General features: G+C 38.4%; 1 protein-coding gene across 2 annotated transcripts in view; it reads right to left on the bottom strand.

Annotated features, from left to right (window-relative positions):
* Nucleotides 1–7810: 7810 nt before the first annotated feature.
* pdxkb (pyridoxal (pyridoxine, vitamin B6) kinase b) overlaps nt 7811–27414 on the bottom strand; it is a 32905-nt gene continuing 13301 nt past the window's right edge. For both annotated transcript variants that reach the window (XM_017699029.2, XM_017699030.1), the window contains 9 exons: nt 25539–25643; nt 17851–17934; nt 16485–16519; nt 15307–15392; nt 10456–10501; nt 10250–10361; nt 9712–9848; nt 9471–9537; nt 7811–8453 (listed from right to left, as the gene is read on the bottom strand). In XM_017699029.2, coding sequence (XP_017554518.1) covers nt 8341–8453; nt 9471–9537; nt 9712–9848; nt 10250–10361; nt 10456–10501; nt 15307–15392; nt 16485–16519; nt 17851–17934; nt 25539–25643 — 785 coding nt within the window. In that variant the 3' untranslated portion in view covers nt 7811–8340. The remainder of the gene's footprint in view (nt 8454–9470; nt 9538–9711; nt 9849–10249; nt 10362–10455; nt 10502–15306; nt 15393–16484; nt 16520–17850; nt 17935–25538; nt 25644–27414) is intronic.

Below are 27414 nucleotides of genomic sequence, written 5' to 3'. Positions count from 1 at the left end.
CAGCTCGAGTGGAAACAGCACTTAGCCAGTGCCAGAGATGCTATCAAGCTTAGAAATAAATGTATATGGGTGTTTAATTTCCAGTGACGCTGTAAGATTAACGGCATCACTGTTTACATCGCTAGCTGTTGCCATGGTAGCGCCGAGGTCAGGGAACCTAAGGACAGGGAATCTATGAAAGGCCCTTGAAATGGGCTAAGCTAATGTTCTTATTCACCTTCACAGTTTAACAGCGTCAGCTTCTCCTTCCTACAGTTTCAGGAGCACTTGCTGAAACTCTGTACTCTAGACCAGGCGGTTTTTTCAGTTAGGGGAACTTTTCTCTCCCCCAGGCAAGCTTCCACAGATTCAAAGACATTTTAAGATGTATAAAACACATCAATGTTTTATTCAGAAGTAGAGTTTTTGCTGTGCGAGTTCTTCTCTACAATATGGAAAAGGTGTTTGGAAAAAAAACATGACAAGTGTGTTTTGTATTTTCCCACAACTACCTAAAGACTTTCAGCTGTTTTTGTGCAATATAAATACAACCCCAGATTCAAAAAAGTTGTGACGCTGTGTAAAATGCAAATGGATGTAAATGAAAACAGAATGCACTGATTTGCATCAAATCTCATAGACCTATATTTTATTCACAATAGAACAGAGAACGCATATCAGATGTTGAAAGCTAGACATTTTACTATTTCAAGAAAAGCATGAACTCATTTAGAACTTCATGGTAGAAACACATCTCAAAAAGTTGGGACAGGGGCAACAAAAGACTGAAAAAACAGCTGGAAGAGCAATTTGCAACTAACTCACATGACTGGGTACCCAAAAAACATTTTAGAGAGACAGAGTTTCTAAGAAGCAAAGATGGGCAGAGGTTCACCAATTTTGGAACATTTTCAGAAAAATTGCAAATTTTACAGAAAAATGGCAAAGGCTTTGGATATCCCACCATCTACAGCACATAATATCATCAAAAGATTGAGAGAATTTGGAGGAATCCTTGTACGCAAGAGACAAGGTTGATGGTCAATATTGGATGTTCATGACCTTCAGGCAACAGCATGTTTAAGAAAATCAAGCAATCCACAAATGCAAGTTAAAGCTGCATCATGCAAAGAAGAAGCCACATATATCACACAATTCAGAAACACAACCGTCTTCTCTGGGCCACAGCTCATTTAAAATGGACTGAGGCTAAATGGAAAAATGTTCTGGTCAGATTAATCAAAATTTTAAATCCTTTTTGGAAACACAGACACCATGTCCTGCTGACTCAAGAGAAGAGGGACCATCCAGCTTGTCATCAGTGCACAGTTCAGAAGCCTTCATCTTTGATGGCTTGGGCAGCTTACACATCTGGAAAGGCACTATTAGGTTTTAGAACAAAATATGTTCCCATCCGGACAATGTCTCTTTCAGGGAAGGTCTTGCATATTTCAGCAAGACAATGCTAAACCACATACTGCTTCCATCACAACAGCATAGCTTTGCAGAAGAAGAGTCCAGGTGCTGAACTGGCCTGCCTGCAGTCCAGACATTTAACCAAGAGGAAAAAAAGAATGGGACAACATTCCTCTCCCAAATCTCTAATTGATCACCTCACTTCCCAGACGTTTACATACGTCAAAGAAGAGGGGATGCTACACAATGGTGGACGTGGCCCTGTCCCAACTTTTTTGAAATGCGTTGCTGCCATCAAGTTGGAAATGAGTTCATTATTTTATGGAATGGTAAAATGTCTCACTTTCAACATCTGATATGTGTTCTGTGTTCTATTGTGAATAAAATGTGGGTCTACGAGATTTGCAAATCACTGCAATCTGTTTTTATTTATATTCATTTACATTTCACACAGCATCCCAACTTTTATAGATTTACATTTATGGCATTTGGCAGACGCTCTTATCCAGAGCGACTTACAATTTGATTAATTTTACACAGGTAGGTGAAGGTGGTGTTAGGAGTCTTGCCCAAGGACCCTTATTGGTATATTGTAGGGTGTTTGCCAAGTTGGGGATTGAACCCCAATCTACAGTGTAGAAGGCAGAGATGTTACCCACTACACTAACCTACCATCAATTATAGAATTGGGCTTGTACAAAATGTCATTTTCATAACCTCATTTACGCAGCAATAATTTTACCATGAAAATGAGAAATGGGTTAGTGACAAATGGTGCTATATATAGCAGAAGACTGACATTTAAGCCAGAAATGATCAGAGACTGTTATTATTAAATATTGTAATTACATATATTAATGTTAATGTAACTACTATTACATGATTTTAGTTCAGAAACACTTTCATTTTTGTGTTTTTGTGCAATACCTATAGAAAATGTAACCTACAGTGAATGTCAACTATCCAGTTGTATTAGGAAGTTCAAGACCTATCCAAATTTTCCAAAAACCCTGCTTATGTAACCATATGTAATTAACATCCTCTTAGTGGAGCCTACCACTGCCCAATCATGCAATGTTGGTCAGTTTTTTCAAAATCTTAGACATTGGCTAGTTAAATTCCATTTCATGCAATGTGATTGAAATGCTTTTCTTCCTCCTTTTGTCTAATTGGTTAGTTGAATTTTTCCATCCTCCAATCTTACAAAAAGGCTTATTTAATTATCTAAAACTGCAGTAGTCAGCGTATCACTTTAAATATCATTGTCCCTTCTATTTCATAATATAACTATTATGCACATGGTAACTACTGTCCCAGAATTACACATAAAAGTTCTTAAATATTTTGTGGCTCAGCATTTAAACTCAAATTTGACTTACCAGTTCAAAAAGCTTGATTCAACTTCTCCTTGAAGAACAAATAAACACACCATCACTTAAATCTCACCATTGCCTTAGTTTACAGTCATACTGGCACACAAAGTATGTAATATAATCATTACTTTCTCTTTATTGCATCATAACATACATTTTATATATTATAAATGTGGATTTGTACACTACAATCTTCATTGTAACATGTTAAAAAATATTCAGAACCAGAAAACGAAGCACTATAAACTTTTACCAAACATTTACAACATTTTATTCTATATATTTTTGTCCCCAATAAGAAATGAAGATCAGAAGCAAATAAAAACAATAATATTAAAAAATAATAATCAGATAACAACAAAAAGAAAACTAAAATGAATAACAAAGCACAGACGTGACACTAGTAAATCTTGTAAGAGACGGACAGAGTTACTGAGGCTAAGGGTGGGGACACTGACCATTGCCCTCAACAGGTTACTCTGCTTAGTACTGACATCATCACTGTTGATATTTGGCAGACGGCTGCCATCTTGTGACAAGTACGCACTCCGAAGTGGATCTTTGCCTTAATGGGATACTACAGCAAGCACAGTGATTCATACAACAGGGTCACTGATGAGGATGGAGAAAGGAGCCACTTTGATAGACCAAGACACAATGTATTGTTTCTATTAGATTCTATATGTTGAAAATACTATTATTTGGTTCATTCAAACTTTTACTTTTCCAAATCCCCTTCAAAGTCCAAACTGAAAAGATTTTTTATATCCTAAAAATCAGTGTTCCATATCTGACTGGAAAAAAATCCAGATTCAGATTTCTAAAATTCTTAGTCGGTGCTCCAAATAGTCCCCTACTATTCTCTATACATAGAGCACCATTATTGGAAACAGAATTTGTTATTCAAGTAAACATTTTTGCACACTAACATTACATAGGATTGCTCAACACTGAGAAAGTAATCACATTTCCTCGCATATGAAAGCGTGCATTTTGGGTACTTCTTGTCTCCTAGGGTGCATCGTTTGTATTCTTCCAGAGTAATGGGAGATTGTAAGAGTGTACAGCATGTTCTCCACCATGTTTTAGGAGACCACAAATGGCAGACTCCCAAAATTGTGCAATACCTAGTGAACCCAGTTACAGACATAGCTTTAGCTTTGTGTGCACAAGAATTCCAGTCAGGCTGAGTCTGTATTTCTTAGTCTGAACCCTTATGCATCAAATTTCTTAGAATCTACAGCTGGTATACTAATGACCACAAAAACACGGATGAAGCTGATCCTTCTTTATCACTCCAGAACCTTTCAGGCCCACAGTGTGGAGTACAGACTTAATAAAACTAGCTGGACAGCAGTAAAATGACAATGCAAAGGCAGTAAAGCCAGTGCATTGTACACACCCATCTCAACTACAGATTGGCGACAATGGAGCAGTGATGAAGGACTAAAGATTTTTTGCGACCTAACTAATCACTGTACATTGATGCTAGAAAACACTTAAGACAGTCTTCGCTCCAATCCACAGGGGGGAGCTCATCGCCCCTTTAATGACAAGTAATTTGGTCACTTTTGCTCCACACATGGCCATACAATCAACAACACACAAATTCCACAGACCAATATACATTATTACATACACTATGTACAGGAAACAAACAAAAATGTTGTAGTCCACCCCAAAACTTCCGCCCTACATTTCCCTCAGGGAATGTGCTAAACGTCACTGTGATAACAGTCAAAAATATTTGGTTGCCCACCGAGAAAGTGAGCCACATCGCTAATAGTGTAACTTTTTGGGGGGGTTAGGGTCCTTACAGGGTGTATCAAGGTGGGTCACTTGTCTTTCAAGAAGACAGACAGACAGAACAGACACACGCATACACAAGTATACACACGCCTTTTTCAGAATCCCACCTTTAAACACACAACTCTACAAAGACTTATTGGCAGTGACTGGTTGCTTGTGGAAGCAGGCAGCATACAGTTTTGCCAACAGCCCATTCAAATGGCTTTGGATAGACATTGCCCTTCTTCACTGATCTAGGACCAGGTTTTCTAATACAATTTCTAGTACTAACTATGCTAAGAATAAACACTGAGCTGTTCTCAGGTCAGTGACCACAGGGCACTTCTATTGGGACCATTCAACTGGCCTATCTATGCTCCAACCACAAATGCATTCTTTCATAGCAGCTGTTGCAAGTTTGAACAAGCTTTACCTTAAATGTCTCAGTGTAATTTATATGCCCAATTTTAATCTTCACTTATTATCAGTGATTGCAATTTTTGTATTATTGTCTGTCTGGTGTTAAACAGAGGAGTACAGTTTCCTTTTAAAGGTTTCCTTCTCTTGCCAAAAAAAAAAGTACATACTAAAGTTTTAAGGTTGAATAAGAGAATGGGTAGTGATGAGAAACGCCACTCTTGAGCAACATTTGAGGGAGCCCAAAAAGAAATGGGGGAAGGGGTATGGAGCTTTTGTTCAAAATCAGTTTGTGAATGGATTTTTTTAAGGAAAAGAACAGAACAGCATACAATATTCCAATACTGCAGTTACATTTTTGAGCCCTTCTGCACTCCAAAAATATAAGTTTCTACCAGTGCCATATGACCCCGATGAGCACAAACCACCTCACTAAGGTGATCAGATCACCAACCAATCAGCATAGTAGCAGTAATGCTACCATTCTACTGTCAAAGACCTGTTTGCTATAGACAATGATTTACACTGGTATGTTTTTCTTCATTTTTAATGGAATACATACTACTGCTTCCTAAAATTACTGTCCAAGTTCTTGCACAAATGATTAAAAAGAGGCTTTGTGGGTGGCCTCTAGTGTTTCGCCAGCATGTTTTTGATTTAATGGGAGAAATAAGCAGTGGCCGGGTTCCCCTTGAATGGGATTCTATAAAGCTTATTCAATCTAGTAAGAGTAGCTATGAAAGAATGCATTTGTAGGCAGAGCATGGATGCTGCACTCCCACAGACAGTGGTAGTTTTCAACATAACTTCTTTTTTTGTCTAAACATCCCCAGAATACCCCATTAGTGTTACATGTTAACTAAGGACACAAATTCCAGATATACAGTCATCGCACCCCCGTACACACACACACACACACACACACACACACACACACACACACAAACTGAAATGTACAAATACACACTAGAATACAGACTTAACAGATCATTGCTTCATGAAAAGCTGCAGAGGAAGTACACCACCCAAAGCAAAGCTGACCCCTGATTGGTCCTGCACACGGGCACTATTTCTATTCAAGACCACAAACGTTTAAAGATTTTAGCATGGATGAATTAGAAAGCAGCAAAAAACAGAACAGTGACAAAAAAAAGACAAATTACTGGAAAGAAAAAAGAAAAAAAAAACAAAAAGTAGCAGCAGCAATTAAGACGAATGGCTCAATCTGAATGACAGAGTGGGTGGAGTCAGAGATGAAAGAAGAGATTCCTCCGAGTCATCTGCTCTTTATTAATATTTAAATAAGTCTAGTAGGTCAGCCAGCGAGAGAAAGACACAGATGGGGCAGACAGCATTTGAGAGAGAAGGATGAGCGAGAAACAGACAGAAAATGTGCCCGAGAAAGAGAGAGAACAGAATGGGTGAGTTCATTAGACTGTCATAGATACAGATCCACAAGAGTCAAGGCATTTAGAACCATCTCCTCCAGAGGGAAATTCCATACAATTTTCTACATTTCTGCATAATTAAATTGTTAAGAAGTTAAGTTCAGAGTGATTTTATGTGAAATGCTTGCTTCTAGAGAAACTTCACAAGTTAGAATTGTTCACAGTGGCAGTGATAGGAACCAGGCATCAAACCTTATTGTATGAACATGCCTGATGCCTAATACAATATTTTACAATACTTCTGAAAAGTTCTCACCTGAAACATGTTTTTAAATCATTTAAATTCATGCTAGGGTGTTGAGCAGAAAAATATATTTTTTTTCCAGATTTATCACTATTTTACCATCATCAACATTACATATAAAAACTCAGAAGACACAGAGAATCACTGGCAAATAGTAAATAAATTGGCTATATGAGTTGGAGACATTCTGGTTCTTATTATCACCAAGGTAAAGAAATCTGAGTCAGCAAGTTTCTCTACAACAAACCATTTTCCTTTAATCAATGATTATTTACATCTTAACCACTGATTTATGCCTACACTTTGAAAATTCAGTGGAATTTCCTTTGAAAATAGTTTATAAAATCAAATTACAAATTTCTTACCTCAAATGTAGTCCAATCAGCACATTTAGTCTGCAGTTTGCTTTAGTTTTACACCAGAGCAGTTCTACTTCTTCAATTAGCATTGTATAAAACCACATGCTTGCCTCAAACTGTGTGAAGTAATCTTGAACAGGCTTGCTTATGTGGTTTCTGACTCTCTGTGAGCCTGAATTTTGAGGAAGAAACTTGGAATGACTACATCTGTGGTAAAGGGATAAAAGTGTAAATTAGATTGTTTGCTAAACTATTCCTTTAAAAGCATCCTATATTATGATATGAAAATGTATTAAAAATAAAAAAAGGTAAAATACTGTTAGAGCAAACAGCTAGATTTAGTATTTACAGACAATATATTATCATTGTAAAATACAATCTTTAAAAGTGAAATCAGATGACAGTGGCAATGACAAAGACATTTAGAAATAATACAATGAAATGCCAGAAGTCTCGCATTTCAAACACTCAAAGGAAAATGAGAAATAAAAACATGGTTTGAATGACATGACAATGACCAAAAAAAAAAAAAAAAAAAAAAAAAAAAAAAAAAAAAAAAACAAAATATGTATTCTTGCAGCAGCTACCGCAGCAAAGTGAATCTGTTTTTCTTTGTGCAAAAGACACAGAAAACATCCAGACATCCATGTAAGACAATCAGACATACAGATATCGTAAGCTGGATTCCTTCACACAAAGATAAGCTCATCAACATCTTAAAAACTTGCTTCTGCAAATCTTCAAGCCGGTTCATCAAACCCATATATTAACATTATGATCATAAAGAAAGATTCAGCTACTTTATTCCATTTTTAACTGGAACATTAACCTTCAGCACTTACACTATTGGCTTAAGTTTCTGCCAATAAGTGACCTCACTTCTTTTTTTAGCGGCTCCTGTCTCAGCATTGGCAGTTTCTCTGGATTTAAATAAACAGGCATTTGATTGCTTCTGCCTGGGCCATTCCATTGACTTAGAGTTCAATGTGCAGGACAAACAGGGGTTTGAGTGCAAAGAAGGAGAGGTGGAGGAAGAGAAAAAGTACCAGAGAGAGAAAGAGAGATGTTTTTTTATTTAACCTCTCTTTCCTCTCTTTCATCACAGCATTCTCCCCTTCTCGTCCTTCTCTCGCTCTACTGCTGTACCCTGCTATTCCTCCCTCCCAATGAAATGTTGTGCTCTGTTTCGAGATTTCTAAGGCAATGTCACATTACAGATCCCAAAAAAATGTACAACATCTATACATTGTGCGATTGTGGCGAAGGGCAGAGGGGAGGGGCGTGTGTGTGTGCATGTGTGTATGTGTGTGGCGTTTCTATAGAACGGTGGCCTCCATGACGATAGCTGGATCCTCGATGTCCGCTTTACTCTGAACCATTCGTAACTCCAGCTGAGCCGGGCTGGGTCTTCTGCCAGGACCTGCCATCTCTGAGAGAAAGGGAGGCATGTTTATATAAGCTTCTGCATCAAAAAATACAGAATGAATCACATCTCAAAAAAGGACACAGATGTTAATGAGACACAGTTGTCCTTATTCAGGAAAAAGTTGGAAGGAAATGGGATTGGCCCCTTTTGAGAAAATACAGGGTCAATAAGGGCTTCAAAATAAAAGTAGCTGTGAAGCAGTTTAATACTAAATGGTGGAACTTATAATTATGCATAGGTTAATAAAAATACAAAATAAAAAGCAGAACTTCATTTTACATTTTCAAATTTATATAAAGGGTTTCAATCCAAAACACATGGACCCTTTCAATAATTTTCTTTTTGGTATGTTGTTGAGTGTTTTGCACATACAAGAAATGTTATATTATGATTAATACCACCTTTATTAGAGAAATTAGAAGGTATTCTTTTAAAAATTCTGGACGTTTTTATGTCCAAAATTGTTACAAATGGATGCATAACAGTTTTAAATGCTTGTTTTAAGTAAAAACAGGACAGTTAACATAGGTATACACTTCTGTACAATTTAATTGGCCTATACAAAAGTTATGGCACATTTTATATTTGTCCACTATAAAATTCAGAAAATACATTAGCAGAAAATGCCATATTTAAGCTTGTTCGCTGTAGAGGATGGGTTAACTTATTTTTTACTTAGAAAACCAATATACTGTATATATACTGTTGCTGTAATTTATTAATACCTCAAGTCAACTGGTTGTTTATTCATTCTGAAAGCAGTTCATCTCAGTTTTTGAGATGTGATATAGTAGCCGATGTGGCAAAATGTAAACACTCATAAATAAAAACTGTATGGAAAGCAGTTTTCTAATTTGTCATGACTATATGAAATATATAAACAGAGGTTTTGCTTAAATATTTTAAGACAACCCATGACATGACCCGCCAGGCCTTAAGTGAAAGTGCAAAGTCGGGGCTCTACTTCTCTCCATCCATACCCTGGTGTCAAACATACAAACAAATGCACACTTTCCTTACCATGGGCATAGGAGATGGTCCTCTGAATGACGTGATGCATGACTGAGAAAGTCTTCTCACATGCCGTCTGACGAAGAGAAAAGATTTTTAAAAAAACTTTAGTCCCTATAAAGTGCTGGTTTTGGGATTCACGGTAGTACAACCATACTGGTCATTGTTTACTGTACTGTCATTCAACACACAGTGAGCAACTTATGATTACAACATAGTCATGAAGACAATGGGGTGGATATGTGGATACCTTCAGGTCTGTGGGGTAATGGTGGGTCCAGGCCAACAGCATGGCAGCAAACAGGTCACCTGTTCCCACAAACACCGCGTCCACTTTGGGGACCTCTATTCGGATCCGCTGGGTTGTGCTTGTACCATCCGGCATTACTATGGGAGTATAATCATAACAGTTATACACACGCACGCATACATACATACATACATACATACATACATACCTTTATACCCTTTAATGCAAGTTAGTGTATGTATTCAAATGCTATAAACATATTACATTAAAAATATATTAAAGTTTCTAATTTCATTTAAAATATAAATTAGAATAAACATTTTTTCAGTATTTTCCTTCTGACCAACTCAATGCTTTAACTGGAACAAAAAAAAAAAGGTTTTGACTCTTTTTGACAAAAGTTTGTACACCCCTGGTCAAATGATATTTTCTTGATTTTCTAATTGAAAATAAGTGAACTCATCCTACAGATAACACAAGCTTGCACTACACTATTAACCATGGATTAAGGCTTATAAACAAAGAGAATCACACAAACCAATGCGTTGGCTGCCGAGGGACACAAGGAAGCGGTCTCCAAGGCGAGGGGGCAGATCAGAGCTGGTGATGACCACTGTGTCTGGACCCATGTTATGGAGTAGATCCATCACCTAGAGATAGGAGAAGAGAGGAGAGAGATTCATTGGACATGTAAAAGTTTGTAAGTACATGTGTGGTGTGTCTACGCCACATCTCATCTCTTACCTCTACTGCATCTTTTTCTGTGCTGATATTCTTCCCCGTCAAGAGCCTAAAAAAATACGAACACGCATTTATTACTCACAGAGGCATCGACCTCTTCAGATGTCTGGTTCCTATCACCTTCACTCTGACCAATTCTGACTTTCTCTAGAATGGAGCATTTCACAAACCACTATGAGTGATGTTTCCGTGTTTACTGTGTCCACACTGCCTGTATTAAATGATTCCATTCTTCTTCTTTTTTTCCTTTCTTTCTTTTTTTTTTTTTTTTTTTTTTTTTTTTTTAAATAGGAGATTTGCTTTCAGTCTTTCAAAAAAAATCCCAAAAACATGCAGTGATGTTGAAGTCTGGACTCTGGGGTGGTCAGTCCATTATTCTTAAAAAAAACAGCAGCTTCTTTTTTGATTTGAAAATGTTTTTTTTTGTTGTTGCTCTCCCTTTCTCAGCAACTGCTTCTTGACAGTTACACATCCTTTCAGACTCAGTTTTATCTTCTCACAGTGGAAGGATGGACAGGATTTGTAAATTTTTTCAGATGTGAAGCATGAAGTGGAGCTTCAAAGAAGAAAGATTTAAGTGCTGTTTATCCGACGGTGAGTGTTTTGGTGGTCCACCAGGTCTTGCACAATTGTTAGAAATCCTTTTCTTTGTACCTTTTCTTTTTTTAAACTCCAGGTTTGGAAAGTGCTGCTTTTTACCTTATTTTCAATTGATGTTCATCTTCTATGTGCAAAAAAGCAAAAATAAAGCAAAATATCACATTACTTTGACACCAAAATTTACACATGCAACTAAACGCAGTGCTAAATTTTGGAAAAAAAAAAAAAGGGAAGCGCAGCCTCAACTTGGTCAATACAGCATGTATAGTAAAAGCATGAATGTAAATGTAATTTGTCGTGTAACTACTTAATTGTACAGTTAATTAATTGCACAGTATAGCACAACAACAGTAATAACACAAGGCATCTATTGGGTCAGTAGAATTTGGCTGAGAAAGTTTCACAATATGACAAGCAATATACTATGCAGCTTAGTTGCTCACTGCTGTATATACAGTGTTCCCTCGCCACTTTGCGGTTCATGTTTTGCGGACTCAGTGCATTGCGGGTTTTCAAAAAATATTCATGGAAATATATCGCGGATTTTCGCTACTTCGCAGGTTTTCTTTTCGACCTGTGGAAAATATATTTGATTAATTTTTACATTTAAAAAAAGCCAAAATGTATAAAAATATATTAAAAATATTCATTCTAACAATAAAGGAATGTTATAAATCATAAAATATTACGATTTACAGCAGCATGTCAGCGTACAAAAACATGTTGAGCCAGCTAAAAAAAAACAGCATCAGCAACTCCCCATAACGATGTTCCTAACTCGTGAAAAGAAGTCTGTTAAGCCAGCGCCTTTAGCTGAAGTTATATCTGTACCTAATTACGAAGTTAGTACAGGTACATCCAGGCCGAAGATGCACCACCAGACGAAGTGGTGCCTCAAGAAGGCCAGTAAGCTCTTCTTGCCATTCATCATCATTGTCGGCATTCATCGTCATCATCATCAGTGTGCATATTCATCATCATCGTCGATCTACAATTAGTAATTACTTCAGGCAACACGTACAGGCGGGAGCTGTACAATGGGGAGTACCCATATAAAAATTTTTTACGTTGTGTGTGTGGAGGAGAGAGAGAGAGAGAGAGAGAGAGAGAGAGAGAGAGAGAGAGAGAGATTTTGTTGCTTTATTGTCTACTATTATTATTATTATTATTATTATTATTATTATTATTATTGTGTTTGTATTATATTATTATTACAATATTATTATTACTGTATTATTATTATTATTATTACTACTGTACTGTACGTATTATCATTTAACCAGACCACTGAGGTGATTATTTGTCTACTGTACATATGTACCTACATAGGTTTAGGAATTCAAAACATTTTACAGTAAGTGTAAAGGTACAATACATGCACAGAACAGTGTGGGAATGCTTATTAAGGGAATGGGAAAGGTTTATGTAGCGTAAAAGTGTGGGGGATGGTTTATAAAGCCTTAAAATAGTGTATAAATACTTAAATATAGTGTCCCTACTTTGCAGATTTTCGTTTATCGCAGGTGGTCCTGGAACGTAACACCCGCGATAAACGAGGGAACACTAATCTACAAGAGCAGCAGTTGCAGTTCTGTGCCAGGCCACCAGGAGGGGACGCAGCATTGCTGATGAGTAAATGCTCCTGATACTAAATGATGTACAGCAGTTGAAAGACTCCTTCCTCTTTCCTGCTGCCACTTGTTTCACACCAAGTCACGATTCAGCATCATGCAGAAGGATCACGCTCACACGCACACTAAAGGCATGACTCAACCTCCACACAAAGAAAGCACATTATCCTTAATTACCAAAACAGAAGTTCAATATGACAAAAGTGCTGAGCCATAAAAAGGAACACATCAGCCTACTGAGACCACAGATCAATAGACAAACGCAGAAGAAGGGGTTTAACATTTATGTAGGGGTGACAGAAACGTCCTCCCAATGTATAGCAGCTTCGATCGAAAGGCTGCCGCAAAGCAGAGTGACAAGCACACGGAATACAACAATGCAGAGGACGATCAAAGCATTCAACATCTACAACACATGCACACAAAACTAAACCATAAATATAACTCACTTAAACTTATATATTTATGGACAGTACCGCGCAAAAGTGACCACCCTTTCAGCTTTTTTTCAGCTTTGTATTAAGCACAAGTTTTACAGCATCAGGAAAAAAATAAACTCTGTTCCTGCCCAGGGTTGTTTCAGACCAGTGGGAAACACTAAATAATAAAATATTTGACATTATATTTGAGCGTGTCCACCTTTATTACAGCTTCTGTTCTTTTTAGGAGACCTGCTTTCAGTTTTTTATACTTCCAGTTCAGCAGGAATTTACTCATAAAGCCTATAGACTATAAAAAAAAACTAAAATCAAGTTTTTCAATATTTAACATATCCAACCTTTGCCTTTACTACAAAGTCTGTGCTTTTCAGGAGACTCGCTTTAAGTTTTTCAACAATTCCAATGTTCAGCCTGAGGTTGGTTGCATTTTCTGCTTCTTAAGATCCAAATAATTCCAAACACATTCAGTGATGTTGAGTTCTGTACTCTAATGTACAAGGCAGCTAAGGTGAGGTAAGGTTTGGGTAGCTGTTTGTGTGAAATTAGCATTTCTTTGAAAGGGAATGTCAGTAACTCCTCTGAAAACAGCTTTTGTTGGAAGGACACAGCTGTGACTTATTGCATAGAATAAATTACATACAATTACCAAAGCAATTATTACAACCCCAATTCCAATGAAGTTTGGACATTGTGTAAAACATAAAAACAGAATACGATGATTTGCAAATCCTTTTCAACCTATATTCAATTGAATACACTACAAAGACAAGATATTTCATGTTCAAACAGATAAACTTTATTGTTTTTTTTACAAATATTCACTAATTTTGAATTTGATGCCTGCAACATGGGCAGGGGCAACAGAAGACTGGGAAAGTTGAGGAATGCTCAAAAAACACCCGTTTGGAACATTCCACAGGTGAACAGGTTAATTGGAAACAGGTGAGTGTCATGATTGGGTATAAATGGAGCATCCCTGAAAGGCTCAGTCGTTCACAAGCAAAGATGGGGCGAGGTTCACCACTTTGTGAACAACTGCATGAGCAAATAGTCCAACAGTTTGAGAACAACGTATCTCAATGTGCAATTGCAAGGAATTTAGGGATTTCATCATCTACATTAAAAACCGACATCACTCTGTAGCGGATATTACCACATGGGCTCAGCAACACTTCAGAAAACCACTGTCAGTGAAAACAGTTCATCGCTCCGTCTACAAGTGCAAGTTAAAACTCTGCCATGCAAAGCGAAAGCCATATATCAACAACACCCAGAAACACCGCCGGCTTCTCTGGGCCCGAGCTCATCTGAGATGGACTGACGCAAGGTGGAAAAGTGTCCTGTAGTCTGACGAGTTCACATTTCACATTGTTTTTGGAAATCATGGACGTCGTGTCCTCCAGGCCAAAGAAGAAAAGGACTGTCCGGATTATTATCAGCGCAAAGTTCAAAGGCCGGCATCTCTGATGGTTTGGGGGTGTGTTAGTGCCCATGGCATGGGTAACTTAAGGCACCATTAATGCTGAGAGGTACATACAGGTTTTGGAGCAACATATGCTGCCATCCAAGCAACGTCTTTTTCAGGGACATCCCTGCTTATTTCAGCAAGACAATGCCAAGCCACATTCTGCATGTGTTACAACAGCGTGGCTTCGTAGTAAAAGAGTGCGGGTACTAGACTGACCTGCCTGCAGTCCAGACCTGTCTCCCATTGAAAATGTGTGGCACATTATGAAGCGCAAAATACGACAGTGGAGACCCCGGACTGTTGAACAACTGAAGTTGTACATCAAGCAAGAATGGAAAAGAATTCCACCTGCAAAGCTTCAACAATTAGTGTCCTCAGTTCCCAAATGCTCATTGAGTGGTGTTAAAAGGAAAGGTGATGTAACACAGTGGTAAACATGCCCCTGTCCCAACTTCTTTGGAACGTGTTGCAGGCATCAAATTCAAAATTAGTAAATATTTGCAAAAAACAAAGTTTATCCGTTTGAACATTAAACATCTTGTCTTTGTAGTGTATTCAATTTAATATAAATTGAAAAGGATTTGAAAATCATCGTATTCTGTTTTTATGTTTTACACAACGTCCCAACTTCATTGGAATTGGGGTTGTACTTAATTGAAGTCTACTTACATTAATAACTAATAGTGTGATGGGTGGATGATGCTCATGTACTTACTCTGCCTCAAACTGGTTAGGGGTGATGATGTCTGCTACTGGTACAACTTTATCCTTATAGACGGGATACAGATTCTGAGGCACATACTGGAGGGAGAAAAAGAAAGAAAGAAAGAAAGAAAGAAAGAAAGAGAGAAAGAGAGAAAGAAAGAGAGAGAGAGAGAGAGAGAGAGAGAGAGAGAGAGAGAGAGAGAGAGAGAGAGAGAGAGAGAGAGAGAGACAAAAAGAGAGACAAAGAGAAAGAGAGATAAAGAGTGAGAAATAGACAGAGGAGATACAGCGGAGACAGAAAGACAAAAAGAGAGACAAAAAGAGACAGAGAGAGAGAAAGAGAGAGAGGCAGAGAGAGAATGAAAGACCGAGACAAAAAAATAGACAGAAACAGAGAGAAGGGAGATGAGATGAGGAATATCTACAGATCACACACTTCACACAATAAATCATGAGGATGTTTTGTGGTTGACAGTAAACAGTAAACGTCACACAATGAGATCATTTCATGGCCGAGCATGATGAAGCATCGTCTCTGTTCCCCCACGGCCTTCAATGTACATTAAGCTACGTTGCTTATATCACACACACACACACAGACACACACTCTCTCTGAGTCATAAAGGCATCAATTCTTCTGCATAGTTTCCTCAGCTGACAGAACAGGGGGCCTTTTTCTCTAATGAAGTCTGGCAGCAGGAAATGAGACACTACAGGAATGACCCTCAAACCCCCCACCGACATCAGTCTGAAATATCTGTTAAATGCCAAAAATGTACCAATAAAGCAAATATGTTCCAATATGGTTATGAGTTTGACATCATCTATACTTCTGGATTGCTAAATTTGCTTTTTCATTGGTCCATTCATCATGAGCGGAAAGAAAATTATAGAGGAAAAAAAACAAAACTGGAGATTGTTACAACAGCAACGATACACATATCTACAATTTACTGAGTAGGATCCCTTTGCCAACAGCACAGATGACATCACATGCCAGGAAGCGAGAGAGTGTAAGGGAGAGTGAATGACAGAGCATAAAGCAAAAGAGGGCACAAGAAGGAGGAATGCCGGAGGAGGAATGCCAGAGGAGGAATGCCAGAGGAGGGAGGGGGGCGGGGGCAGGAACTGTGGCAAGAGAAAAGTGAAGAGGCTGCATGAAAGAGTAAATGTGTGTGAAAGTCTTACCATTGAACCATGATCGCCCAGCACAGGGTCACACACTGTGAGGAGAAACAGGGTTATTCCAGGTTGCTTCCGAAGCAAAAACAGATTCAGTTAAACTTTACTGGAACTGTAATTAGATCTCTGAGTGAATGCCATAATGGTACACTCAGTTCCGTACATGAACAGAGACGGCTATTCAAGCATCTTAGTACTGTTTTACTTTAAAAAAAAACAAAAAAAAAAAGTAATTTGGCATGCGTGGTCTGTAATAAAAACAACAAATATAATTAATGTAAGGCGACAACAACAAAATGTTCAAATCAATAATGCTGATTAAAAAAGAGCAATAAATCTTGTTATTGATTAGTTGGCTTGTCAACTAATGCAAAAGCTCATCACAGTGACTAACTACAATATTAAAATCAGTCAAAACTCAAAGTAGCATGTCAGTGTCTGCTTTGCGGCTGTCTCAGTTTACTTCCGCTTTGTTAATAGAAAAGCGTTGTAGAGTTCCTTTTTTTTCAAACTTTATGGCTAAACTACTACATTATCAGGGTTAGTTTTGAAAATGTATTTTTTCTTCTAAACCTTGTTCTCCTGTCCACAAAAAGGTGTTTTAGATAATTGAAACTTGAGCTTTTGGAAGATGTTCTCCATAGTAGACTCTGTACTCTGTGTTTCTGAGAGGAGAGGTTAAAAAATAACTCCATGTGCATGCCTAGTGCTGTTTTGCTGCGTCATAATGATTTGCTCTTTTATTGTTTCAAGTTGATTAAAATAACACTTTCTTTAAGCAATGCAGAAGATCTGCTTCAGGACCCTTGATAGAGGAGAAGGAGGTCTTCATGTTTGAGAAAGCATTGTGCGAAAAGTGAAGTGATGCTTTAATAAAACAACTGGAATTGCATATAAAGTTAAATATTCATGTCAACTATTGACAAATTGCACACTTTTTTCTCAATAAAAAGCCATAATAGGCATATTAATTTAGAATGGCTCGTTGCAGACCTAAATATATTATCGTGTCATTTGTATTTCAGTCTTTTGACAACATGCAAAGTGCCGAGAATATCAAGGCACAGAAAGCTGAGTGTTTCACCTTAAGCAAAACAGTAATATGTAAACAGAGAAATATTTCAAACTAAAAGATAAATTTGTAGAGTGCATGTTTGTGTGAGTGATCATTTTGTAGCTCATCTGATTGTATATTAAACCATATATGCCTAATACACAAATATATATCACAGAAAGATCAAATCAGCCAAATGATCAGATACAGATCAGGAGTATAAAATACTTTCATGTTGGAGTTTTCAAGTACTGTTTACAATTAACTCTAAATATTAAAATAGCAAAAAAATGGCCATTACAAAGCCATAATACTGACCGTACACAAGATTAGGATTTGCCCTCTTCAGCTCTTGTACAATGTCCACCACCATCTCAAGGAAAGACGTGTCTCTGGTGTAACCTGTGTGAAGAGTTACAGCCTGCATCAGCAAATCTCATCGCCAGAGCACTAATCATCTTATTTTCTATGGAAAACAAAGTTTATTGACTTTATCATTATGAGGCCTGACCCTTTCAAACCCACCCATGAAGCACTCTACAAAGAGTGAGTATTAATGATCCAATCATTTCATTTCATAAAACAAAGTCGTTTCCTAAAGCCTTTACAGCGGCTCCCTCTCCACAGGAAATACAGCTATAACAGAGGCTTGTAGTATTTAAACACAAAATATGCAGCCTCCATCCACTTTGAGATTTGTGAGAAGATAAGAGCGGGACAGCATTGGCCCAGTCTCAATTCAGAAACGCTGAAGGAGTACTTCACCAAACAGCTATAATGTAATGGATAGTTTTAATCCCTGTGCGAACGGGTCACGATGACTTTGTGCCAGCATCTGTATACACTACTGGCTTCTACCAAAACCATTTTATAGAAGCAATAAGGCATTTGAGGCCTGTGCTGTATTGTGAAGAGTCACAGATAAAAGGCTGGCTTGCTTGCACTGACCTTTATACTGTGAAGATATTCAAGAGACAGCATAGCCTATAGTGTCTTAATACTTTAACCTTTAGAAGTTGCAGTTATGGCAAGGAATAACAAATGTATCATTTGATTAATTTCTCGCACATACTTCTATGACAGAAGCAGAGATACATTGGTGTTTGTAAGTAGAAGAGATACTTTATCATTTTCATCTGATTAAAAGTTATTGTTGTGCATATAGTTTTTGTTTAAAGAAAGAAAACATTGATGGTATTTTGCCCCTTGTTTTTCAGCAAGTACATAATTAAGTAAAGAGATTATGTATTAAATCTATAATGTCTTAAATTGTGTAATTATAAGTATTCAATTGCATCGTTCAATAAAGTCTCTTTATGCCATACACATTTTCAGGTACTTATTTTAACTGTATTAAAAATGTATAGTGCAGACACAACACCGTACTGTATCAACCTGAATGATGAATTCAGTGAATCTTAACTACTACATTTAAATGATAATGTAAATAGAATGTACAGCAAAATAATAATAATTATTCTGGATTTGTAATGTTTGAAGCTATGACTTTAAAATGCATAGATAATGAAGCTAGGAGGCATCTCTTATGCTGCGTTTGCATGTTAGCAGCAGACGTGCAGAAATTCGGATCTTCCATTGCTTTTAAATGTTGCAGTAACAGAAAATTTGGGAGTTTTAAAATGCTAACAAATTTCTAGCTGCTGACAGCTAGCGCAGACGTCAGCATTGATGTTGCCAGATTGGGAGATACTTTGCAGTTCTTGAATTCTGGGAAAATGTATTTTGTTCCTGAATTCTGGAGAAAAATGTGATGTGTTGCTATGACTATTGCAAGTTTCAATTTCATATCAGCATAGAGTGAGTTAAAGCTAGCCTCATTAAATGCAATCTTCTCTACAGCGTTAGTGGTAAAGGGCACAGACACAACAAGCAAGGTACACAATGCACTTGTATTTTCAGGAAGCAAGTTAAGAAAAATCAACAACAGTGATGACAGAAAACTGGCAAACCAAACCGTACTGGGTTTCAGAGGTCAGGTCCATTTTCACTTGATAACCAGCTAATGAAATGATAGAAGTGCAACATTCCAAAACTGTGGATTCTGTGTGTGCATAATTTTTCTAACTGCCCGCTGTGGTGACTAATGTTCTACAGACTTGGGCTGTGCTACACACTGTGGGGATTCTGATTTAGAGTAGCAAGTAGTATACAGTATGTAACCAATACGAATTTCTCCAATATGCCACAGATACCCGGGTGACGTACTGCTCCGGCCAAATGTTCCAGTACGTCTATCCAACTCTATACTACAGGATGAAGTAATAAATCTGGCAAAGAATAGTTAGTTTTTATTCTCACTTTGTAGGGTAATATGCTCTCTTTTTCTTGTGCCATCTGTTAGTGCACAAGTGTGTACAGTTTATAAGACAATGGATATCATGTTGGTTGTAAACGCTGTGCTCTAGCATTATTGTAGTACCTGTAGTGCTGACTTTTGAGCGGTTTTGACTTTTGGGTGGTTTTTCCTGCATACAGGCTGGAAACAATGACAGGGAAAAGCCACTCAGTGTGTTTTGATGCAAAATGTTCTAGAGCAAGGATGTCCAATCTTATCAACAAAGGGCTTTCGTACCACATAAGAAGAGCACATCTGATTTCACTCATTTAATCAGTCTCAATCTGTAAACAACTAATCACGTGTGCAGCCAACCTGCAACCACACCGGCACTTTGCAGATAACACTGGACACCCCTGTTCTTGAGAGACGTTAATTAGACAGAATTGTTCAGAGTGGTGGTGACAAGAACCAGACAGAAGAGTTTCAATGCCTGTAAAAGTTCCCTCACAGAATGTTATCACAGGAAATGGTTATAAAGAAATTGTGCTATGATTGTTTTGAGAAGGTTTGGGCCATAAACTCATTATTTAAAATAGATTAATAGCTGAGAAGTACAATAGGCAACAGCACCCAAAGCAAAATTATTTTGTCATTTTCAATAGTATATATAAAACCCAGAAAACAGGTATGTTAACTGGTTGCTCTGGACAGTAAATAAAATGGCAACATGTATGTGTTAACTCAATTACGCAAACATTTTGAAAAAAGCAGTGGAAACCCCCTCATAAAGCCATCTGACAACCAGGGTGGACACTGTGTTAGCATGTTGTCACTAAAGTTGTGAAGCTCCTCGCATTGACAACTGGGTTGAGGACCTTTGATTGACAAGTCAAACAAAAAGCTTGCGAACATTCACACTTTGACACACACACACACACACACACACACACACACACACACACACACACTCTCTTTCCTTGGAATTCCTGCAGTGTGCTGGCTTCGTGAGATGCTGACTGTGCAGCACTGGTCTAGGTGGGAGATAACAGCTTAGGCAGAACAAGAGGTTTTTATAGTAATGCTGACTTCAGACTTCCCTTCTGTGTGTGTGTGTGTGTGAGTGGCAAAGCACATCTCGCACACAGGGCTTTGAGTGGATCAAAATCAAAAATAGAAGTGGAACTAATCATTGCCTGAAAAAGAAGCCCAACTGTTTCTGGAATAACTCTGAAATTGAAATGGCAAAGACCCAAGTCTCTACCTCATAAACCTTCCAAAGTGAATTCCCAGTGATGCTATATATTTCACACACATATACACACTGTTCAGAGTGAGAATTGCAGGGCAGCATGTAAGAAAAACAGCCTCACACATACACACCACAGTGGTATTTCCTTGGAGACCACTACTGTTTGCCAAGGTCACTCTGCTCTTTGCTCACGTTCCCGTCTGCCAGGTTTCTATCCACACTTCAAGTCTGCAGAGTCCTGATGTGTGGTGGAGAAAGCTGCCAGACTACAAATTTTGCCAATAGGAAGTGGGGTCAGTAGTGCATTTCTCTATTGCAGTACTGCACATTAGCCATCACCTTAATATCATGACGCTTGAAGACATTTTGACGATATGCAACAAGATTAACACTGGGCATCAAAATTTGATACTTCATTCCACTAAATATTGGGAACTTTTGACATTCAACAGGAAATTTTAATACCCAGGTAGTCAGTCTCTTTTAGTGTCAATGAACCAATAAGCAGGCTTTCTCCAAAATATAGACTGGTGATTGGCTGATAGGTATGTTATTAACCTCTGGCATCATCAGGGTTCAAATTTTGTGAACCTTCTGTGTCCATTTACCATATATGTGCACTTTGTAGCTCAATAATTAAACAGTGTAGTCCTTCTGTTTCTGTGCATACTTTGTCAGCCCCCCTTCACTCTGTTCTTCAATGGTCTGGACCCCCACAGAACCACGGCAAAGCAACTATTTTTCGGGTGGTGCATAACTCTCAGTACTGCTGTAACACTGACACAGTGGTGGCGTTTTAGTCTGTGCTGTCCCAGTACGAGTGGATCAGACACAGCAGTGTTGCTGGAGTGCATGCATCTACCACTAGAAAAAGACTGCACAAATTTGACCTACATAAGAAATGCACCAGGAAGAAGCCTGTGCCTTATACAAGGGACACTGGGGCAAGACTAAAGTTTGCTAAGAAATATCTTGGACCAGGACTTGTGGAACAATATGCTATGGACAGACGAGTCAAAGATAGAGTTGTTTGGCAACATCACTGGAAGCCATGTGCATTTGTTTGTGTGGGAGCAACAAGCAAACTTACTAAGCAGCTTGCTAAAATACATGGAGAAATATTCTGAGCATTTTCAAGTGTTCCTGTGTTTTGCATGAGTTGCAAAATTATGAAAATAAAAAAAGTTTATAGTTTTCACAGACATCTACAACTGAACTGTAGCATGTCTCATCTACCATTTTTAACATATAAAGCACATCTGGAAGTCACCATTTCCTTGAGCAGGTGTGACAGTCAGAAAATTCTCTAGGGTGAGCTGGTCACTTTGCATTTACATCCAACATCTTTCAAAGCAAGAGGTGAAAAAGAGGGGTGAGTAAGATAAAAGATCATCTTGATTTTTAATAAGAAATAAGTGCAATAAGATTGGCAACAAGTCATATCGCTCAACCTGACTACTCACTGCACACTGTTAGACACAAAAATGTGGCCGTGTGTTCTTAGGACAGAAATGTGCGTCCTTGGCTTTTACATAAATTCTCACAGGCACAAATGGTGCTTTCTCCTGTGTATTACTACAGAGAATAAGGGCACAAATGGTGCTCCCTATACACATTTCCCTTCCTTCCTCTTTTTGCTCCCTTGTTCCTTTCTTCTTCCCTCTCTTTTTTGTCATCTCAAGGTGATAAGGAGGAGAGCTCATTCATTAGAACGCAATACACACAGGAGCATACACGTGCACGCACATTCAAACCAGCAATGGTCCGGAACGTCTGGGGCACTGTCTCCCCTGACTGAGTGAGCAAGAGTGTGTGTGCGCATGTGTGTGCCACCTTCGCCTAAACAACCACGTGTCCTCTATGATCCCCTTGATACAGTGCTGAAGGTATAGTGAGAATATGAGATGATGTGTTTATTCTTTCAGCACCAGTCGCATGGTACAACACTTTGGGCAACGTGTTAAAGGGAAAGTCCAGTGAGAATTTACATGATTTCCCCCTTACCACAATTGCAAAGATCAACAAAGACAAGTTTGCTTCTTTAGTTTTGCACTGGAGCTATGCTGCTAATGTAGCTACCAAGTAATGAAAGCTTGTACTCCTCTAATGAGCACTGTGTGAACTAGATGTCTAAATCCTCATATATTCATCGAAACTGTGGTGAGCTGTTAAGTAATCTCAAACAAACAGTCTTGTATATGTGTTTTCTGATGCTGATTCCAAGCACTATTTATTTCGACCTGTATGACATATTTTAACCATTTTTACACATAATAGTGTGTCATATGTACTATCCAGACAGAATTAGTTTTCCATGGATAGGTGAGGTAATGCTAGTTCACCAGAGAATGCCTGTAACATTTATGACAGGATAAGAAATTTTGGTATACATGACAGAGATTGGAGTGGCTATTCGATTTACACACTGCCTTTACTCCATAAACAGTAGAGAACATGTCATAACATTTATGTAGCCATTATTTAACTTACCCTAACCATGTACCTGGCTGTCCTAAGTAAGTGCACTGTGCCGTTACCATTTTTACAGCCAGCAGTTAACAAGTCACTGCATAAAAGAAGACTTTGTGATTTTTACATTTTAATATTCTGAGGTAGGGCAACACATATTGGCTTGATATTTGCAGATAACACAAATAAAGGCTTCTTTGAGTGCTTCCATACTTAGGAAACTCCTTTTCCACAGAAATGTCATGCCAATTCACACAAGATTATAATGACATGAGGATACTAGGGACGCATCAGTGCCGTTAATGGTGTCGGGTTTTGGTTCGATACCGTGCTCATTTACTCACAATCATAAGGAATCACTGATACCAACATTGCAATATCCGCAGATACCGTGTGACTTAAGTCGAGTGTAGCTGCTGCACTAATGAACAAACGCATTGGAGGAGGCTCTGCTCTCACAGAGAGGTATTACTGACTCCGTGACACAAAGCTGTCGGTTACTTCAAATGTTCCGCCTAGGCAGATTCCCTCCAGAACAACAACAATAAGAGCCACTTCCCCAATACAGGTGGAGAGGCAAAGGTCAGCAAAACAGATGTGGAAAGTCGACATTTCCCATGACGTCCAACTATACAACTTTACTTTGTGTGACTGCATGGAATTATAGGTATAAACATTAATGCAGTGATTTTTTTGTAAAACAGACTGTAAAGAAACTAGTGTCTTACCATGTATATCACCAACTGCTTAGCTTCAATGCTCGGCGTCAGCAGCACTGCTCAATGTGCAGCATGTTATTTTCTATGAAATAGCTTTATTTGAAACTTTCTATAGACAGAGCTCTCTAAGGGCTGCGTTACACATAGCATGGACCAAGCGTTTTTGTACAGCATAAGTCGTAGGCTTTGTCTGTACATGATGGTCATTCAACTACAGCACAACCAGCCAAGCAAAACATAAAAACTCCACAAGTGAGCTCATCAGACACGTTAACCCTGATGTGATTCCTTCTGTCAGAGCTACAGGGACTGCTGTTGAAAGAGACAGATCGGGATTCAAACCCATGAAACGTAGTTTACTTACAGCAGTACAAAAGAGGACGGAGCCCTGCCAGTGACATGCTGTATAAATAAAAATATTGCCACGACTTAGTAAGGCGTGGGAATGAGATGATTAAATCATGGCCATGAATTAACAAGGCACCGGGAATGAGATTGCAGCTTACTATGTCATGGCCATGACTTAGTCATCTCTTTCCCACGCTTTACTAAGTTGTGGCCATGATTTAATCATCTCATTCCCACGCCTTACTAAGTCATTGCCATGCATTATTTTTATTTACACAGGATGTCACCAGCTGGGCTCTGTAGAATCGCTTTTCTGCTCTTCTCCACTGTAGTGCTACTTGATCCAAGGTACCTAATGTAACATAGCTATTTAATGGACTTCATTTAAAATAAGCTAGATTTTATTAATTTAATTGTTACGGTACAAATACTTACAACACCTGCTTAATTCTAAGTAGTATGGTACCTGACTCACTAGTGGTGAGTACTAAAAAAATGAGAACTCATACTTCATTTAAAAACTGTAAACACTGAGGGCAAGTGGGTGGCGGGTTAAGCATGCGGTCTACACAGTACTAATTGGTTGGGTATAAGCTTTCACAATTTGTTAACTACATTTGCATTATAGCAGGTAAATGGAAAACTTGGTAAATTTAATACACCAAAATATTCCTTTACAAAAAAACCTCCAACATTCTATAAATCTATGTTAGGCCCATTTATTAATTTCATTAACAGAGAAACTGGTTAATATAAATGAGAGTTGCTTTTCTCATGTGAAATCCCACACATTATGCATCTATGCATACATAGGCATGTGTGTTACAGGACATGCACATGCTACAAAACACAGCCGCATGGCTGACACACTTCATGCTGCTGGGTAACCATGTCTTATGACCCTAACCCCCTCTTTGCACACCTGTGAGGACGTAGTCATAGTGGTTGACGTTGTTGAGCTTGATTCCCTCATACAGTACATGGAGCTCATCTGCTGTCAGCACCTGACCCTTCCAGTGCGCATAACCTGGGTGACAGAAAGGTCAGAGGGTGAGGTGAGGCAGTGGCGGGGTAAAAGTCAGCAAGCAATTAGAGGTACAAAATAATGATAACATCAATAGTAATATAAAACAAATATATAACATATATGCAATATTCAATCACAAAACAACAAGACTAATTACCTTAAAGTAGTAGTTTGGCAAAAAATGATTTAAACATGTCCAAAGTTTCAGGAAAACAGGTAATTCTTTGGGCATGCACTCTGACTATTAACTAAATTTGTTTACACATACAAAAGCTATTTTAATAATAATCTTTCACATCTTATATTGTCATTGTGACATCAAACAGATTTATCAAACATACAGTTTTATGTTTATATCATGCAGCCCAACTATGTTAACAGGTAAGCTTGGGTGTTAATAGGAATTACCATTAATAGTTATCTGCACTAGCCTTGTAGCTAGAAAAAAAAACGTGTCAGATGATTGACTACATTTGGGGTATAAAGAAAATGCTATTAATTTTGTCAAAATATTACTTTAATCTCTGAAGTGGGATATTATAACACATTCAGCTCAGCAACAGAAGGTTTTAAACTGTCACTGCTCTTAGTGCAACCAATTCAGACTTTTAAATAAGCATGCACTCAGCAGGATAATTTAAACAATTAAAGAACTAGACAAAATCAAAATACTGCTGAACATGCTGTGTACCTAAACAGAACTCAAATGTACGCCTCAGGAAATCAATAAATAATAAATCAATAATGCCATTTGACCGGGGGCGACCTCTGTATATGACTGTATAACCTATGAGCTACGGCACACCCAAGTGCTATGAAACACTGTTGAAGGCTCTGTGCACTGAACCCCTGCAACCATGTGACCCAATTTAGACTAATCACAGTTCATTACCATTCAAATTACTTGTTAAGTGCCAAAATCCACCATTTACAGCTGAAAACTTTCAGTGATTTGGGCTCATCATCAAAGCACATGCTTTAGAAACAGAGTTAAAAACTGTGGCTTTCCCTTTTAAAACAATTGCCTAGATTTCACACCTGAACCAGCAGTCCCAACTTTAAATTCTGGAACAATGATCTGGTGCTTTCCAGCCCATTTCTATCCCTGAATATGACTTACTGTTTGATTTATCAACAGTGCTGGCATTTATTGAGAGAACTGCTCCTTTGAGTGTTTGCTGAGGGGGTTTGTTTGGGTAGTGATGCGAAAGCTGCATTTTCAAAAAAGGAAACATAAGTTGATGGAGGCCTCTGGACACTGTGACACTGACACCAATGCGCACACACACAGCATGTGCGTTGGCGCAGTGCACAGAGCATCATTGCTTCGTCAGAGGCGGTTACTGTTGCCGTGGGAGGCCGTGATGTCACAATTCAGGTGAATCACCAAGCTGGTCACATGATATGGTGCTTGTTGCTAAGTAACAGGACAGAAGAAAGCCTGAGGGGCCGAGAGAGAAGAGTTGCCGCTGCCTTTGTGTGTGTGTGTGTGCGCGTGTGTGTGCATGCACGCATGTGTGTAAGATTGCACGCAAAGGGGATTCTTTGTGATAAGACCCCCTTTCTGTCGTCATCGTCCTCTGATGTCTCTGCTGTAACATTTACTGGCACAGCTCTAATCCCCACATGCCATCCCACACAAGCCAACCTGACATTATATTTCACACAGAACCAGCGAGCATGCATGTGCAAATATACGCAATATATACATCCAGCCCCTGATGAGACAGCAGCAACAAGGCTGGCTGTACATAACATTCACTCACAAGGC

The sequence above is a fragment of the Pygocentrus nattereri genome, chromosome 12, assembly GCF_015220715.1.
Source record: "Pygocentrus nattereri isolate fPygNat1 chromosome 12, fPygNat1.pri, whole genome shotgun sequence".
NCBI lineage: Eukaryota > Metazoa > Chordata > Actinopteri > Characiformes > Serrasalmidae > Pygocentrus > Pygocentrus nattereri.
This window is presented reverse-complemented; position numbering and strand designations above follow the sequence as displayed.